This window comes from Pelobates fuscus, chromosome 1 (genome assembly GCF_036172605.1).
Source record: "Pelobates fuscus isolate aPelFus1 chromosome 1, aPelFus1.pri, whole genome shotgun sequence".
In the NCBI taxonomy this organism is placed as follows: domain Eukaryota; kingdom Metazoa; phylum Chordata; class Amphibia; order Anura; family Pelobatidae; genus Pelobates; species Pelobates fuscus.
The window spans coordinates 270999648-271015663 of record NC_086317.1 but is presented as its reverse complement, the minus strand read 5'-3'; the positions used below and the strand labels follow the sequence as shown (position 1 = coordinate 271015663).

The 16016-nt window shown below is 40.9% G+C and overlaps 1 protein-coding gene across 2 annotated transcripts in view; it reads right to left on the bottom strand.

Moving 5' to 3' along the window:
- ASL (argininosuccinate lyase) overlaps positions 1-16016 on the bottom strand; it is a 60844-nt gene that overhangs the window by 17409 nt on the left and 27419 nt on the right. For both annotated transcript variants that reach the window (XM_063457241.1, XM_063457235.1), the window contains exons 7-9: positions 6255-6332; positions 4261-4338; positions 776-828 (exon numbers count right to left, since the gene is read on the bottom strand). In XM_063457241.1, coding sequence (XP_063313311.1) covers positions 776-828; positions 4261-4338; positions 6255-6332 — 209 coding nt within the window. The remainder of the gene's footprint in view (positions 1-775; positions 829-4260; positions 4339-6254; positions 6333-16016) is intronic.

The following is a 16016-nucleotide window of genomic DNA, read 5'->3' as shown; positions in this document are numbered from 1 at the left end:
GTCCTGCAGAATCTTTCATAGACCTTCATTTTTTTCCCCCACGCTCAACCAAGAGGCTTATCTGCCAGGAGTTGGAGAGGGATCAATGAGATAACATGAGGTGATCAATCCTCCCAAAAAACCGACATGCCAACTTTAAGTATATTTTTATGCTAAATACTATTCATTTTTAAGTATCCGATTTATTTGATCTGTGTACTCTTAAAGAAAGTCACAGGGAGACTATAGTCACAAGAAAAACAAAAGTTTAGTGTAGTGGTTCTGGTAAATGCAGCCTGTCCCTGCAGGCTTTTTCTTGCCTTGTAACACCTCTAGTGGCAGTCACTCAGACAGCCACAAGAGGTGCTTCCTTTGTAAGTTATGCATAGAGACACTGACATTCAATGTCTTCATGCGGACTACTCCCCATAGAGATGCATTGCTTTAATATATCTAGTAGGAGATGCTGATTGTCACAGTGCAGCGTTTTGCCGCACATTGGCTAAGATAGTCAAATTTGATCATCTCAGCCACTAAGGAGGAGCTGGATACACCCATCCATAGTGAGACTGGTAAGGTGCTGGAAAACCGGTACGTAAACTACCTTTTTAAAAAGTCAGGCAAAAGGTGCCCTATACCCAAGCTGTGTTTTTACATCTATAGTGTTCCTTTAATCTTTGTGTTAAGAATATATTTTTATTCCTTAGATGTGAACATCTGTCATGTTAATACTTGATAAAACAAGACTATATAGACTAGGCTGTTGTCTTTTGATCAAAATACAAATGAAACCTACCCCTGCGGAGGAGTTCTCTGTCCACACCTAATGGGTTTCCAGCTATAGCACCACTGTCCATAAAGAAAGAAAGTTTGGCATTACACACTCTTGACTTACACACCTCATTTAGAAATAAATGATTCCCTTATAAAATGATACACAGGCTCTTCTATATGCCATAAGGGAATACAAAGATAATACAATATTTAGTGTAGATTTAACCTTATAATTTTTGGAGGTCCTTTGGAACAGAAATAAATAGGTTTATTTGCATGTATGCTACACAATATCACAGTTTTGATATGAATAGATCTCTTACCCCTGTAGCTCCTTTTATGTTTTCTTAGCCCCTCTTTCGAATGTCTAGTGTATACCCTTTTGTTTCCCCATTTAGTGTATTGGATCTCCTTTGTGTGTCCATCACTTCCACGCCACCCCTTTGTAAGTCTCTTACTCCCCTTTGTGGATCTCTTGCCCTCCCCCCTCAGCTCTTGTGTGTGTCTCTCTCCCCCTGTCCCTTTGTGTGTCACTTTCAACTTCTCCATGCACACTTACTTCCCAAGGTTTTCCTCTGGGAAAGCATTGCATGAGCTGAGATCTACACTGATGATTTCAGCCAAAGAGGAGAAGCTTCCCCACAGAGACTGGCGTGGCTAGAGTTGAAAGGCAACTAACACTCATCCTTCCAACCTTTACATAATGGGTGGGGGGGGACACAAGTATAAATAGATTAAAACCGCATTGGAAATACCCCATTTGTTTGACTTCATACCTGGGTCAGCCAGAGGCTGATCCATGCCTCCACTGCCATCTCCCAAGAGCCAAAAGTTCCTTAGCAGGACCTTTCAGCACTGCAATAGTTTTTACGCAGGGAAGGAGAGGGGGGAAGGTGGGAGAGGCAAAAGAATATGGGAAAAATGAGTATCTGTTTAATTCTGCAGTTTCCCTCACTCCTAATTGGTAGCAGGACGAGAAGAAGCAGCTTACTTGAGAACATAAAGGCATTTAAAAAACACTGGGGCTGGTTTGAAATCTGCTCTGTTTCTTCAGGTTTTGCATATGCCTAGTGTCCTTAAAGAAGGAAATTTAGGAATTTCCATTGAGTTGTCACCTGCCTATGAGTGGAGGTATGCTATTGGCTGAATTTAATGGGTTGCATTGCTTCCGAGGGACACCTTCCTGTGGTATTGCAGTACTGACATTTTCCATCTTCATGCTCTGCATAAAGATGCAGTACGCTCCTCATAACGATGCACTGAGCCAATGCACCTCTATGAGGAGATGGCGATTTTAGCAACACAGTGATTACTGTACATGCGCAAAAGCCCCTCCCAATGTTTCCCTACGGGGATACATTGGATTTGTGGAGGAGATCAAAATCACTGATATCTTCTGGCGCGGAGCAGCGGCAGTTGAACAATTGACGCAGCAAGGGGAAGAAGTTGAGCAAAACTACTTAAAATTAAATTTTATAGGGGGTTCAGTAATCTGCACAGGTAGGGATACACTCCAACATTAGAAATACAGGTTTGTGTTCCTTTAGCTATCTGTTAATTCCTCAACTCTTATAACACTTTTGTTCTTAGATAGACCAAATTATATATCGATTAGCTTGTGTTCAGTGTTTAAAATATATATGGTTAATGCAGAAATTAATTATTTAAATATATTACAGGGAGATTAATTTGTAACAAGATGTATATTAAATATGCTCCTGAATCAGGATGCATTTACTTGGTTGAATTTATTGTTATACAAGCTTCATTATACAGTGTACCATTCTAAATAGAGATACAATGAATTTGTTCACAGTCCACTCTGTTTAAACAAACCGTTAAAATACATAAATTAGATTAGTTTTGTTTAGGTCTTATTAATCTTCCTTGCTTAGTGAAAGTGCTAAGTTTAGTACATTCTACATTTACATCAGAATTTAGTCTGACATATTTACCATGTTTACCTCTTTACCATAGAACGTATAGGCATAGAAATGTATCCCATTTTATATTCTATAGCAGCGGTTCCCAACCTGTGGTACATGTACCCCCAGGAGTACACAAACAGAAGTCGGTAATGGCGGCCCTGTCCGTGCAGCTGCACCGCAAGGGCTGTAAACCGCGAGCCCATCAGATGGCACATGCACTTAGGGCCACCCAATGGACATCTGCCATCAGGGGCCCAGTCGTGCTTTATGGCGCCTTAATTGCACAACCAGGCCCCCCTCTAAGCCGCCCAGAGAGCTGGGAGGAAGTGCGAGCTGTCACTTCCTCCAAGCTGACACACTGTAAGCCGCGCAGGAGGGGGGAGTCGACCCGAGATGTGAGGAGCCGGACCTCCTGCTGCCAAAAGGTAGGACCTGAAGGGTGGCTAAAATCTTAGCCTGTCTGTGAGAACGTATGCATCTGTCTGAATCTGTGTGTATGTGACCCTTCCACACTGCCACTGCCCTCTCCCCATCTCACACTGCCCCCCTCCCCACTGTAATCCTCCCACACTGCCACCCTCCCCGCTGTCATCCTCCCACACTGCCACTGCCCCCCTCCCCACATTCATCCTCCCAAACTGCCACCTCCCCACTGTCTCCCTCGCCCACTGTCCCTCTTCCACTGTCAATGCCACCCTCACTGATGTCTCCCTCCAACACCTGACCGCTGTCCTCTGCCCACACTGCCACCATCTTCCCACACTGTCACCCGTCCTCCCACGTCGCCCTCCCAAACAAACTGCCCCCATACACTGTCACTTGTCCTCCCCACACTGTCAGCCCCCGTCCCACACACTGCCACCTGCCCTCTCCCATACCGGCCTTTGCCCTCCTCACACTATTACCCCCACATGGTCACCCTCCCCACACACTGCCCCCTCCACTTTCACCTGTCCTCCTTCCACACACCCCCAAACGGTCACCAACATCCCCACACACTTTCACCTGTCCTCCCCCACACGGTCGCCCTCCCCAAACACTTACCCCACACACTGTCACCTATTCTCCTTCCTTACGGTCCTCCTCCCCACACACTGTCCCCCCACAAACCCCTTTCCCCCACGCTCTGTCACCTGACCTTCCCCACACTATCCTCCCAATGTCACCTTTCCACACACACTGCCCCCCCACACTGTCACCCTCCCACACATTGCCCCCCCACACCCACTGTCAGAGAAAGAGCAGGTAGAATAAATGGGAAATTGGGCAGAGAAACACATACATTTGAAAGAATAGCAACTATATTAATTACAAACATTTTGCCAATACTGGGGTACAATTTATGGAAAAGGCTTGCCAATGGGTACTGACGTAAAAAAAAAAAAACCAAAAAAAACCATCCTAACCACTGGTAACCACTGTCCTATAGGAATCAAATTTAATGTGTATATAATAGCACTATGTGCGTAACTGTGTAATAAATGTGCCCTCTTACATTTAAAATCTGATTGCACTGAGGTTGCTGGGGATTTATATTGTAGTATATCTATTTTTGGACATAATGTTATGAACAACTTACCTTCCCAGCGGCAACACATTGATTCTCTTCTTTATTTCTCCCAGCCTCTCAGCATCTCTACATAATGCAACTGCGTGGCTATCAAAAGGGGAACATATTTGAAAGATTAACCAGAGGAATCAACATTCATTGTGAGAAAGCAACACATGCAATGAATATGTTCACAGCCCACTCTGTTTAAACAAACCGTTAAAATACATAAATTAGATTAGTTTTGTTTAGGTCTTATTAATCTTCCTTGCTTAGTGAAAGTGCTAAGTTTAGTACATTCTACATTTACATCAGAATTTAGTCTGACATATTTACCATGTTTACCACTTTACCATAGAACGTATAGGCATAGAAATGTATCCCATTTTATATTCTATAGCAGCGGTTCCCAACCTGTGGTACATGTACCCCCAGGAGTACACAAACAGAAGTCGGTAATGGCGGCCCTGTCCGTGCAGCTGCACCGCAAGGGCTGTAAACCGCGAGCCCATCAGATGGCACATGCACTTAGGGCCACCCAATGGACATCTGCCATCAGGGGCCCAGTCGTGCACCAATACACACACACACACACACACAGACACACAAACAAACAAATGTGTAAAATAATGCCATCAAGGGGTAGTAGTCATTCCCTGACTTGTGGTTGTGGTTGTGGTTTATAAAGGTCTCCAAAACAAAAACATGACATTTTATTTAATACACATCTCACCATTATGCATCCTTTAGATCATATTTAATTTTTAGTGCAATTTGAAGGTGGTGTTGGGGTTAATGGTTAGAGTAGTGTAAGGATTAATGGTTAGTTTTAATACACTGTTGTATAGTGTAGTTGATTAAAGTAAAGGCAGTGCTGGTACAGACATGTCATAGTGCTGCTTAAGATTAGTGGGGGGGCGGGGGGGGAGGGGGTTACAGTTTGAGGACTTTATACTGCACCAAACATTCTGAGGATACGAGTACATGACTAGGGGGTATTCCCACTCACTTCTAGGTCAGAACTAAGAATGTAGCTCACAGGGTCAGAATAAAACAGAGTGAGCCTTGACAGGGGACAGAGTACGATTATGCTGTTAAAGGTCAGTCAGTGTGTTAGGGGATGAGTCAGTGGGCATAAGTAATGGTATGTTAGGGGTTCAGTGGCCATTTTCATTTTAGAAAATTACATGTGAAGTTGTTCCACCCTCCCTCCCTTTAGGTTGGGGTTTGTTTGTTTTTTGTCATAGTAGTTGAGAGAGGCTTGCCAGGTATTTATCATTGGTGGGAGGTTCCTGGGGAAAATGGGAACCTTAGGTATGCCTTGCCCAAACTGGTTTTCAAATGAGAACCTTTATACCTTGGCAAGCTGGGGTTTTTGGCCAGGTATGTGTTTGGCTTGTGCTGGCTCTGCCCCTGATCTGCCTCCTTCACAATCTTATCCAATGTTTTCCTATGGGAAAGCATTGTGATTGGCTGAAATTACTACTTCTGATGATGTCAGCCAAGGAGGAAGATCAGGGGTTGAGCCAGTAGCGGACTGGAATAAATGTAAGATTTTGCTATATACTTAGGGGCACAAGGGGGGTAGATAGTGTTTTTAACACTATAAAGTGAGGAATGTGTTCCTGACCCTATGGTGTTCCTTTAATATGTTTTGGATCATTGTCCAAGTCACACTTATTTTAATTACAGGTTTTGTGGGACAATGATTTTAATACCCATACTCTGTGTCTTGTTTAATTTACTGTATTAGGCTTAGCACAAACATCGAAGGTTCAGTGGTCAAATGAGATCTAAAAAGGCTATACAATTGGGGAGGGCAATGTTGCAAATTTATTTGAAAGAATGGTGTTAAATTATTAGTTTTTTTATTTCTTTATTAAAGATATGAGAAAAGAAATGTAAACACTTAGCGCTACATACTTTAAAAACTCGAAACTAGGAGTGGCTATTTTCTGAACTCTTGTTGCCTGAAGTAAGGGATGTATTTATGAATACTTTAAAAGTGTTTTCATGTTATTTACCTTAGTATCCAGTGGCTCCAGCGAATAGGCTGAGCTCTCTGCATGTGTGTATAGCCTGGGAAAAGTATGTCAACTTCTCTGCAGAGACAGAATTTACAGAGCAAAATTAACATTATTATATCATTTAAATGTATGAATCAAATCAACCAGAGAGAATTTAGACCTACAGACAAAGATAACATTCAGCCCTGAGGAATAGATTAGTTTAATCATACACACATCATTTGAATGCTGCAAAGCTTTTAGAGAATTGATTTCTCTGGAAGTGACAGCTCCTTTTTCACAAAACCCAGTAACCTCTATTGCAGCTTTTACTGGGGTGAATAAAGCAATGAAGGCAAGTAAAGGAAATGCACTCGCCTCTTCTGCACTTCAGCATTTTGGGAGACTTATACCTCCCAGAGACATTTCCAAGACACTGTCCATATTTGGGAGGGACAGTCCCTATTCTGTGCCCAAATCTCTGTCTTTGTTCCTAGGGATCCTAAGGTCCCTCTTCCTGGAGGGAAGTATCTGAGTGTATATCAGAGCTCCATAGCAATAATTATCTTTCACACACGGTCAGAAATGCTGGTATAATAGCGAAAATGCATTTTTTTTCGCATATACAGTTGCTGTGACAAAAATAGATAAAATAAAAATGGTCAAAGTTTGCTTGGGTATTTGTAAGGACCCTGAAGGCATTACTAGCAGTGCAGTTTACTGAAAATGTAGAAAGAATGTCTTCATTATTGCATAATACATACAGTAAATACGAATAAATTATATATTTAAAAGTTATCCAAATCTGCTATAGTAATCGAATTGCCAATATAAGGCCTTTTACTCCACCCACCTCCAGGACTATAGGAATGATATGACCTACTGAAACATCCTGTACGGTTTGGAAGTATGGCTGAGCTTAAGTTTTTTAAGCTTAATCAGTGCCTAGTCTACTGGCTTGTAGCAGAGACATTTATAGACTGGTGATCATAACTAAAATAATTCGAGTGAGTGAGGTTTTATGGGCTAAATTTCATACTGCAAAATACATTAAAATAAAATGTTTATACTCCATTTTGGTAGTGCAGAAGTTAAGAAGCACAGACCGCATTGACAAGATCAGGGCCGAATTAACATAGGGGCTGATTGAGCTGCAGCTCCAGGCCCATGGAATAGGCCCATTTAAAAAAAAAAAAAAAATAATTTAATTTACACACACACACACACACACACCTTAAGTTTTCCTCCTGACTGGTATTTTACTGACACAGTTGGTATTTGAGGCTGCCTGGCTGTGCCGGTATTTCAGTAATACCGCAATACAAATGCAGATATTTTTCTCAGTATAAACGGAGATTACTCTGCAATATCAGCGCCAGCCAGTAAGGGTCAGTGTGTGTGTGGAGAGAGGCAGGGATAGGAAGTTACTGCATATCCCTCCCTGCCTCCCTCTACTTACTGATCTGCAGGGGGAGAAGCTACACAGCACAGAGAGTTCAGACAACAGCTCCCAGCCTGCAGAGACAGCTTAGGAAAGTGAGGGATGAGGAGAAAGGCTGCAGGGAGACATTCTGGACACAGACACTTGAGGGACACCGGGAAACCTGGGGACACAGACACTAGGGGATGCTGTGAGACATAGGGAGACACTAATGACAGTGTCTCCATGTCTTCCAGTGTCCCCAGTGTTTCAGTGTCCACTAGTCTCCCCAAATGTCAGTGTCCCCATGTCTCCTAGTGACACAGGACACACTGGAAGCAATGAGGATACAGACACTGGGAGACTAGTGGACTGGGTGACATGGGGACACTGACACATAGGGACACTGATGCCAGGCTTGCCTTCCAATTCTTTGGGCAGACATGCCCCTTTTTGGGCATGTTGGCTCCTTTTGGCAGTTCTGGTCACGTGATTTGTGTCGGTGGCCCACCCTTTTACACCGCCCATTAACTTTCTGCTTCACTGGACACTGCTGTTCGGGGGAATGGATTTACTTGAAAGATGAAAGCATTAGAGAGAGATTAGCATATTTTAAGATAATCTGCATTTTCTTATAGCTGCATCCTATGAGTTTCCCTCTGGCACCATCTCCACCAGATACATAACTGAGGTATGACTGTTTTAGTGTTTTTGGTCAATAAGATTCTGTAATTAGGCCCCTCATAATTGTCAACACCAGGCCCACTGGGCTCTTAATCTGCCCCTGGACAAGATCAGTATGTTTACTATAATTAGACACATGGATTTTCTACCATAAAGTTACTTGCAATCTGTTTTTTTATTTGAGGCATAGTTCAAATGATACAGAAATTAAAAAAAGAATAAAGCATGGTATCAATGTACATGATAGGATTATAGTAGGTTAGTTAGTGTGAAATGTACAGCCTCTATTTTTCTTGCAAATACAAAATTTGGTTATAACATGCAGTAACAGATGGGCTAGATACGCCATGACTGCTATACCAAACATAGGATTCACAGGCTACATACCATGGCACATAGAACATCAGCACATTTTAGTGTTTTGGAAACTGAAATAGTAAATAAGATAAGATAAAATGCATCTGATGAAGTTTCGACTAACCAAGTGGTACCATATTGTCAGGGATTGCAGGCTAATGGTATGTGGGTAAGAGAAGGATACCCTAGGATGTATCATTATCTAGACATGGGTTTCAAGACTTGTTTGCACCACTCCCTTTAACTTCCTTAATGGACATTGATGGGCAACGCAAACCCCTATTTAAATGGAAATGGAAGATTAACCGGTTCGGATTGCTATGCATAGGGCCTCTAGCAGGTATGTGTGGCCTGTTCTGTATGGGCCTTGATGAGTAACTCCATTATTACCCCCGTAGTCAGGCCATAGGCCTGTGGTGAGGACCCTTCTCTGTGGGGATAATAGGGTGGAAAAATTATGTAAACCAGGTGGTAGACAGGAAGTCAGCTGTTGTGACATGTCAACCTGAAGTGGGTCAGGTGTGCACTCTATGGGAACCGAACTGGGTCTAAACAACTAAACTAACAGGAGCACAGTAGAAGGCATTATAAAACAGTATATGCCCATAGTCTCTACTTAGGTGGTAACCGCTGTGTACGGGGCTGGTGTTGAGCGTTGCGGGATAAACAGGACGATTCTTGCCGGATCCCAAGTGCGGGTTGGAGATGGTGGATTGTAGGACCACTCCTGAGTGAGTGAGTCCCGAGGTAGGCCTAGAGTCTGCATTAGGCCTGCTGTGTATTGGTTAGCCCTGAGGTAAGCTTATCCGATTCCGCTTTCTTAGTTTTGCATCCCATGTGGCCTGGGGAGTACCCACTGTCATTTGGGGGTGTGTAAGTACACTTTATCCATTAATTTCACTGTGTGAAGCCCAGAGATACAGGCTTATGCGAACCTTCACTTCAGTGGTCAGGCTCCGCCCCCTACTTGCAATTTCATAATAAAAACTAGTTGTCAATTGCAAGCCAGAATGTAGTGAGCTTTTCTGGTATAACAGGAAATACACTCAATATATTGTATGGAGAAAACAAAACAAATAGGCATAATATCTGACGGTTTTTGTTTTAACTTCCTTAATTATATAGGTGTAACCATCAATGACCGCAGCCTGGGAATTCATTGCAGAACTAGGAATAAAATGGATTGTTACCTTGCAATAGGCTCTATTGTTAATATAAAAGTGACACCCTGTAGTTAACAGAGCAACAAAATATGATATACATTACAGCATGCCAAAGGAATGTGTTAAAGATCAAAAGTGACATTCACAGGATATATAGAAGAGGAATCTCAAGACAAGTAATCTGTTAAAAGACAGAGAGTAAAACATGATTGTTGCTAGCAGAACATTCTACCTCATATAGTGGGGAAGGGGCGCAGCCAGTTGTGTTTAGGTCCCTAAACACAAAAAAAAAAAAAAAAAAAAAAAAAAAAAACACACACTTTACTGACCCCTCTTGGCAGCACTAGGTGAAACCGATGTCTGACCCTTTGTCCCAGCACTTGTGGAAGCCACCAGTACACATTCCAGAGCCCTTTGACATATTTCCCATGGAAGCCACACTCCAGCTGAGAAATGGTAAATTAAGTCATCATCCTCTTTCATTACCATCAGTTTAAATTAATGTATGAATGTATGTATGTATAGGTAGCGGAGTGTGTATGATGGTTCATTTGTTTGTAGTAGTGTATGTAGCAGATGCTGTACAGTGTGTGTAGCAGTGTAGAAGGTTTAGCATGGTATGGTATAGGTTTCACAATGCATGGATATCTGTAGTATGGTTTGTCTATATATATCAGAGGGAAAGGGGTTTATAAGTGTGATTGTGTGCTGCAGTGTGTATCTGCATGTCCGCCTGGCAGTGTGTACTGAGATGTGTGCATCTGTAATTGCATGTGTGTGTCTGAATAGGTTTCTCGGTGGGAATGAATCTCTTTGAATGTGTATCTCTGTCTGAAAGCCTGAGAGTGTGGAGGAGTCCAGGATGTAGGCTTGTAAGGGGCCCCAAAAATTCTCCTTTTCAGCAGGGTGACACGCTCCTGGCAGATTAAGCAGATGGGACAGTAGGGTTTATTCACCAAACTCTGAATTGTAGTGGATTTGATCCGAATGTCAGTTTAGGCCAACATAGCTTTACTGTAACTAAGATGCACTATGTTTCCAAATGAATAATTTTGATTGAATTATTCCATTTATATTTCTTTCTCTACAACTTAGAATTTAGTGAATAAGCACCAATATGTGTGTCTGTGGGGAAGATGGGTGGTGTTATATATGCATGCGTGTCTCTAAGGTTTAATAACATTTAGATCTCTGCTCTCTCATGTACTTCACAATGTCTGACTGCAAGTTTTTTTTTTATGAAGTTCCAACTTTTATTAAGTTATAATTGCACCGCAATGATCAAGTTTTAAACAGGTTAGCAAATAAATGTGGAGTAACTAAATGATCTAAATTATTTGTTTTGTTGCAACTTTTGCTTATGGATCGTCTTCAATGAAATACTAATAGCAATTACTAATTACCAATAGTAGTTTAACTTCTTTTGCATTATTTTAATATTTTGTGTTTTGGAAGTGATCACGTTATACACTTGTGTGATGGGAACGGTGTACAAGTCAATTAGGTTCTAAAGTCTACAAAAAAAGTGTTCTTTAAACGTCCCATGTAGCTCTCCAACATTCAGCATCCTGTCAACAGCAGGTTAGTATAACTCCAATAGTTAAAGACAAAGGACTTTGCTTTATAGACCACATATCCAACTCATTATTTCTAATCCAAAAACAGCAAGATTACAATTCAAAAGTAGGTAGCATAGTGGGATCATAACACAATATAGGGCCAGATTGTTGTATAGGAAAAAAAAGACGCAGACAGTTAATGCAGTGACGCTGGGTAAAGGTGTACAGAGGAAAAGATGGGTCCTATGAAAAATAAATAAATGTAAATGGCGTATTCACTAAACACTAAGAGGCAGCTATATATATCCTGGTTACCTCAGATGTATCCGCTTTATACACATCAATTCCTCACATTTTAGGCTGTAATACAGTACGCAAATGTTTAGAAAAATCGGAGACACTGTCTAATGAACATGTTGTTTTTATTGTAGATAGCATCAAGTGGATTTTAGAAAATAATTATTTTTTATTCAATTCTAAATTTTACTTACAACTACAGGGTACGGCTATGGGGACCAGGTTCGCCCCTAGCTATGCAAATTTATTTATGTCAGGGTGGGAAGAAGAAGCCATCTACTGTCATAGATCCTGGGGGACGAACCTGGTCTCCTACAAGAGATATATTGACTACCTGTTTTTTATATGGAGAGGTTCCCAAAATGATTTGGAAATCTTTTTAAAAGAAATTAATCAGAACTCCTGGGGCATACAACTAATTTTAGCACACGGAACATTAACTTTTTAGACCTGGAGATTTATGTTGAGGAAGGGGTTTTAAAAACAAAGAATTTTTTTAAAAAAGTAGATGCAAATAGCTACGTACTGTAGAACAGTGGACACTACACCCCGTGACTCAACAATATTCCCAAAGGGCAATTGCAACGTATACGAAGAAACTGCACAGATAAAGATATTTTTGAAGAACAAGCGAAAACTGTAATGAAGAAATTTTCCCAAAAAGAATACCCGAATGAACTATTACTCAAAGCCTATGAGGAGGTAAATAAATTAGATCAGGATGTTTTAATTCATAAAAATAGTAATAAAATGAGTGGAGACAATACTCTTCAACCTCTAGTTTTAGATTTCAACAAAGATTCACAAAAACGCAAATCCATTGTAAATAAACACTGGCATCTACTAAGAAAGGATAAAGAATTAAATAATATTATTCCACAAAAACCGTTTATCACTTTTAGAGGGGCTACTAATTTAAAACAAATACTCACGTTTAACCACCCCAAAAGAGAAGTGCCAGAAACTTTTTTAAGTAATAATAAAAAAGGTTTTTACTCATGCGGGACATGTGTGGGCTGTAAATGTAGTGTAAATAGGACCCTTAACCCCTTAAGGACCAAACTTCTGGAATAAAAGGGAAACATGACATGTCACACATGTCATGTGTCCTTAAGGGGTTAAAGGAATTAACAAATTTAAAAGCAAACATTCTAAATACGAGTTTAATATTAGGGATTTTATCACTCGTTTTAGCAAAAATATTATATATCTGCTGATTTGCCCCTGCGGATTGCAGTATGTAGGGAGAACGATCCGTCCGCTACACCACTAAACTGGTATTACAATTTAAAGAACCTGACCGGGCACTGCAACCCGCGACCAAAAGAGAACCTGAGATGGGATGGCTCATGGGACGGGTCGACATTAGTCGCAACTGACAGACACAAACCTACACGACTGTAAAACCCACTACGACACTACTCCAACTGATACACGGCATTGCCCATAGCACATAGCCGACAGCACAAAAGTCCGAACTGCTCTACGCAGAAAAACGATTGTATGTACCCAATGTGAATCGGTTGGAGAGTGTCTCGAATTGCGTATCGCACTCTCACAGTTTAATGTATTTTATTTTATTGATTTGTATTGTTATGTTCTTTTTACTTTATGAACGGGCAAGAAATGCCCTCCACAGTTAAAAACGATACAGGACGGCAAAATACCAATGTCGTATAATCGATCAAAACACCTATCAATTGTTACATACCAAGCAAAACTTACTGGTAATCGGCCCCTGCGTGAGCCGCTGTATATCGCTACGCCGCATTCAGTGTCGACTCAAAAATAAAGAAATGTAAAAAAAAAAAAAAGTGCCAATATATTTACTACCCAGCTGGCTATTCACAAAAGGCAAATTTAGCCATTTTAGCTGTATTAATACGTACAATTTGATAAGCTATTAAAAATCTCTGTACTATTTTGGCTATATGCAAGCAGCAGAATTGCAAACGAATTGCCTTTTGTTTGATCCAATTGCCCTCATACAGACCAAGAGAACTGCACCTAACTCCAAACACTCCCTAAGTCACTCTAATATTGCCTCTATCTTTATTAACCCTATAATGGTAACCCAACCCTAAATTCCTCTAAAACCCTACACTTCTTTTCTGCCATCTGCTTACATTGCAGTAATCAGACCCACATCAAAATAGCAGGCACCCATTCATTTGGTTGATCGTGAGTAAACTGAACCTAAGGATTTTATCAGATGAATCGAAGAGAGCTGGGATGAATGAAGTGACCAAACATGCTACAGACAACTCACCTTTTAATGACTAGACCACTACCAGCTAGCCATAACTGATTTAAACCTATTGTTGGCTACACATTTTTAAATGTCATAAACCTCTATATACTGAGATCACAAGACTTAATTCAGGTGATTCCCCTTTGCGTATGACGTACACAAATCTGTCCCAGTTACAAAAGCAGCATGTGCTGCCCAAATAAACTTGTGACAGAGAGTTGGAAACCTAATGAAGAAGTTCAAGGATAAACAATCAAAGTACTACAGAGGCAACATCAAGCTACATATCGTGATCTACAGGTCATTACCCATGTAAGTGCAAATAATGGCTGAACAACTGTAGTATTGCCAGCTTTCCCAATATGCACCCTATGGGGTGGATGCAAATTAAATCACAGTGCAGTTAAGGATGGCTATAAGTTTCCTGATTTTCTGGGCCAGCTGTGACACATGAAAACACACGCCAAGTCTTGCCACATGCACTTCAACACTTAACTATTCACTAACACCTACCAAGAATCCACACGCACATATCTCCAACTCCTCATTCTCTTCCCCATTTCAGCTTCTCCCCCACCTGCACCCTTGTTCACACTGTTTCGTACTACTATATTAACACTTCACAAAGAAATACATTTTACCAGTGTTTAGTTTTCTGTTAAATAGGAGACCTCTGGATAGAACAAATTATTAGTTGTTAGCATAACTATACATTATTCACGTAGTGCCAACATTCTGCAGAGCATTACTGTTCTAGAATGGGGATAATTGACAAGTAACCTACATACAAGATAATAACAGAGACAAGAGCCAAAGAAAGCCCTGCTTAAAACTAGTTATATGACAGTGGTTGCCAACCCAGTCCTCCAGTACCCCCTAAAAGTCCAGGATTTAAGGATTACCCTGTTGTGTCCAAGGTGTTTATTTATAAAAAAAAAAAAAAACAAAAAAAAAAACCACACTTTAGACACAACAGGGTAATCCCTAAATTCTGTACTGGTAGGGGGTACTTGAGGACTGGGTTGGGAACCCCTGATCTATGAGGAAGGGGTAAAGACAGACAAGAAGAATACCAGCATGTCAGAGGAGGTAGTTATTGATGGATAAGATGCCTGTGGTGAAATTAGCTAGAAAGAGAGTCAGCTGGGTTATGGAGGAGAGGTAACTGATAGGGCAAATGTAATAAGAGGGTTACCCAAAAACAACGAGAGGCATGGTAGGCAATTCTATAGAAAAGGGGCAGCCCTTCAAAAATGAAGATGAGAATTGGCAGGGCAGGAACAAGCAGAAGTCAAGAGAAGATCACTCGTAGAGTTAAGGGAACAAGGTGTATGGAATTAAAAGCTGGAAGCAGCATTCACTACACACTGAATAGGGGCAATACGGGTATTTGGATCAGTAGTAAATTGCAATAGTCAAATTGGAAAATTATGAGTGCATAAACAAGTGTATAAATTAACAATAGAAGTTTCTATGTCTATTTAGAGTTATCAAAATAAATGAGAGTTGTTAAATAGATTTTGTTTCAGAGAGATACAAAAAAAATGGTTTAAGAGGGAATGCCTCAAAAAGCATGATACCCTATGCCGTACAATACCAATACAATGCCATGGTAAAACTTTTGCACCAGTGAGTCTTTTAAGTTCATTCAATGAAGTCCGAATGCCACCTTTTCTCCAGATTATCTAAAATAATCCAGGACTGTCTAGGGCAGTGATGGCTAACCTTGACAGCATAAAGTGTTTCTGGACTACATTTCCCATGATGCCCAGCTAGCTTTTAGACTCCAAAAGCTAGTTGAGCATGTCTAGGGACACCAGACTGGAAAATCTGGACATTGTTCAAAAGATTTGTCAATGTCTGAATTTTGCAACTCAGCCTCAGATTTACCTTGAATGTAGTCCAGGTTTCAGCTTGTCCAAACGCGACTGAACAACTGAAATCTAGAACCAAAATTACTGATAAAGGCAACAGAATGCTCACATCAAGCAGAATGTCTGCCTGTAAATTAATTGGAAAATTTTGTCAAAAGCACAGTTTAGATTACTA